At 37.0% G+C, this 3,344-nt stretch overlaps 1 protein-coding gene across 1 annotated transcript in view; it reads left to right on the forward strand.

The window, feature by feature from the left end:
• Positions 1–2,509: 2,509 nt before the first annotated feature.
• The window catches only part of LOC106880886 (L-asparaginase), a 31,509-nt gene continuing 30,674 nt past the window's right edge, over positions 2,510–3,344 (forward strand). Inside the window, exon 1 of the mRNA XM_052971506.1 lies at positions 2,510–2,963. Coding sequence (XP_052827466.1) covers positions 2,849–2,963 — 115 coding nt within the window. The 5' untranslated portion in view covers positions 2,510–2,848. The remainder of the gene's footprint in view (positions 2,964–3,344) is intronic.

The following is a 3,344-nucleotide window of genomic DNA, read 5'->3' on the forward strand; positions in this document are numbered from 1 at the left end:
CCCCCTCCTCCATCCATCCATCCAAACAAACAAACAAAATTCATTTTCTTCCAAACTATTCCCCAGACCTTACCCGACACATAGTGTCATGTTTCCTAACTTTCGTAGTGTCACTTCGACCCTTAGAAAGCAGTAAGAGTTAAATGCTGAATGTGAATAGACTGAAAATTAGATTTTTCTTGCAAGACATTGCTCTCACCTTATCAAACACTATATTTAATGCCTTTTGTAAATTTAATATTAAACACGAAATAGTTGAAAACAATATACGTAAATGTTCACAGCAACAGCAAAAAGAAAGAAGAAAGCAATAAAACAAACAAACTAAAGCAGAACAAAAACGCTAATTTTCATTACATTTTATTGATGAAAAACAAAAACACCCTGTTATTATTTAACATAGGCCCATTATACATCCAATGTTAGAAAAAATGTCTGTGATTCCCTTAATTTGCTTACGTAGGGACCTGTTATTCATATGGTTTCATTTTGAATCGTGCATCTCTGATCACGAGCAGAAGTAGTGGGGGAGTATCATAGCCATGTGTTGAGAGGAATTCTTTGAGGTTTGAATAATTCACCTCTGGAAACAACACTTATTCAGGGACCTTTTGAGCGGGATGGGTTACTCAACCCAAAGAAAATTCTAACTGGACCCCCACCTGCAATTTCATGCGCTGTTAATCTTGATAGGAGATTGCCATGTCACGCACATATGGCTGTGATGCACGTGCCTGGTGTCCCCTTATCAGATGGGCAGTCATGATGGGTATACTGGGCTTCGTAAATTTACTCCAGTGTCACTCTGATGGCATGCATTGCTTTCTCATTCAATAATATACATGCATGCATGCATACATACATACGTACATACACATATTTCTAAATACGCGCGCACGCATACATACATACATACACACACACACGCACGCGTGTGTGTTTATATTAGACGCAGGTATAGCTGTATGATTACGAAACCAAGTGGTGTCGAGTTCAGTTCCATTGCGCGGCACCCTAAGGCAGGCGCTGTAGGCTGTCAATGCCTTCTGCATTTTGGCAGACGGAAACTGTATGGAAGCCTATCAAACATATACATATGCGCACACATATCCACGCACGCACACATATACAGAGAGGGAGAGTACTTTCAAGTACTTTCAGGAGTGGCTGTGTGGTAAGCAGCTTACTTACCAACTACATGGTTCCGGGTTCAGTCCCACTACGTGACACCTTGGGCAAGTGTCTTCTACTATAGACTCGGGCCGACCAAAGCCTTGTGAGTGGATTTGGTAGATGGAAACTGAAAGAAGCGTGTCGTGTATATATATATCTATATATAGTCACAATAAGCAACAAGGATATCCAAAGTTAATGCAGTACGATCGTTTTATGCGACTCCATTTAATTAAGCAATGTGAACATTACATCGAATATAAAGATGATATAGAAATTTAAAATATAAAAGATATAGAAATTTAATGAAATTACATTTAAACAGAAGGACATATTTTTATTATTAAATTATTTAATTATATGATTTAATTATAAAAATATGTCCTTCTGTTTAAATGTAATTTAATTGAATTTCTATATCCTTGTGCAGTTGAAGATTGCTCTGCATTTTATATTTGATGTAATGTTCACATTGCTTAATTAAATGGAGTCGCATGAAACGATCGTACTGCATTAACTTTGGATATCCTTGTTGCTTATTTTGACTTTAATCACCTTATTTTGAAACTGTATGGATAATACCATACTTAATTCTAGTGCCTAAACTTAAGTACCATATTCACCTGAATCTAAATATATATGTATGTATGTATGTATGTATGTATGTATGTATGTGTGTGTGTGTGTGTGTGTGTGTGTGTGTGTTTGTGTGTCTGTGTTTGCCCCTCCCCTCCCAACATCACTTGACAACCGATGCTGGTGCGTTTGCGTCTCCGTAAATTAGCGGTTCGGCAAAAGACATCGATAGAATAAGTACTAGGCTTATAAAGAATAAGTCCTGGGGTCGATTTTCTCGACTAAAGGCGGTGCTCCAGCATGGCCGCAATCAAATGACTGACACAAGTAAAAGAGTAAAAGAACATATATATATATATATACACACATATATATATATATATATATAGTAGATACAAACGCGCGCACACACGCATACGTTATGAGTATTGATATAAAGAAGTGCATATCATTAATAGCATATTGAAATAGCTGATGAATGAAAAAATGGACGGACGATGACGGGGAAGAGAGAAAGAGAGGAGGGTGATGAGAGAGAGAGAGGAGGGGGAGAAAGAGAAACGAATGCAATAAATAATGGTATATAAAAGAGAGAAATAAACAGAAAGGCGCAAAATATTGTGTACCATAATTTGCTTTTTCTGTGACTTCAATTTTTCTTTTGTCTTGCACCGAAAATTATATACGTGTGCATGAACAACGTATGGCTTTATGCACATGTTTCCATCCTACTGACGTCATTGAAGGTGAGTCTTCAATACTTGTCGTTGATTGGCCGAAAGTCCTCTCCCACTTTAGCAGGATGTTTAACGTTTTCGATGAAGCAATAAGGCGCTTGTCTCCAAGGACGTGTTCCACACAGTGAAAAAGAAAGAACAGTTACAGGAAATATTTCCACAACTTTTACACAGACTACTAATATTCGGGCAAACGAAAGGCCCATACAGATTCAGTTTGTTAGCCAGAGCACAACCGTTGCTGATTTTGTTTTTGTTTTTTTTTTGTGTGTATCCAGGATATTTACGCACCAACACACCTCCGTATAATTTTGACCTTATATCCATTACTCCCTGTTTTCATATTTGAACATAAACGCAACATGTCTCTCATCAGAAATTTCAGTACTTCGTCTCAAGCAGAAGCTGACACAAGCAAGAAAGTGTTGGTTCTCTATACAGGTGGAACCATTGGTATGAAACGGGACACGAATGGAAGTATGTTATTTTTGTTTATTATCTGGTTTCACTATTTGTGTTGATTTATACTCCTACTCTTTCTTTTTCTGTCGCATCCCCCCCCTCTCTCTCTCTCTTCCATTTTATGTCTCTAATGTCTTTGACTGTACAACTGAGAAAAAAGAAAAAAAAAACACGCAATTATGTGAACACACGCACACACATGTTCATTTATAATGAGTAAACTCATTTACACACGCAAACACACAAATTATATATATATATATAAACAGGGTGTCCACAAGGTCTGGGTACATGGAGTAAATAAAGTCATAACATAAACAATTAAATATAAGAAATAATAATTTCTTAAAGTATGTGTTAATCCTCATGTACCCAGACTTTGTGGACACCCTTTAT

This window comes from Octopus bimaculoides, chromosome 11, assembly GCF_001194135.2.
Source record: "Octopus bimaculoides isolate UCB-OBI-ISO-001 chromosome 11, ASM119413v2, whole genome shotgun sequence".
Taxonomy (NCBI): domain Eukaryota; kingdom Metazoa; phylum Mollusca; class Cephalopoda; order Octopoda; family Octopodidae; genus Octopus; species Octopus bimaculoides.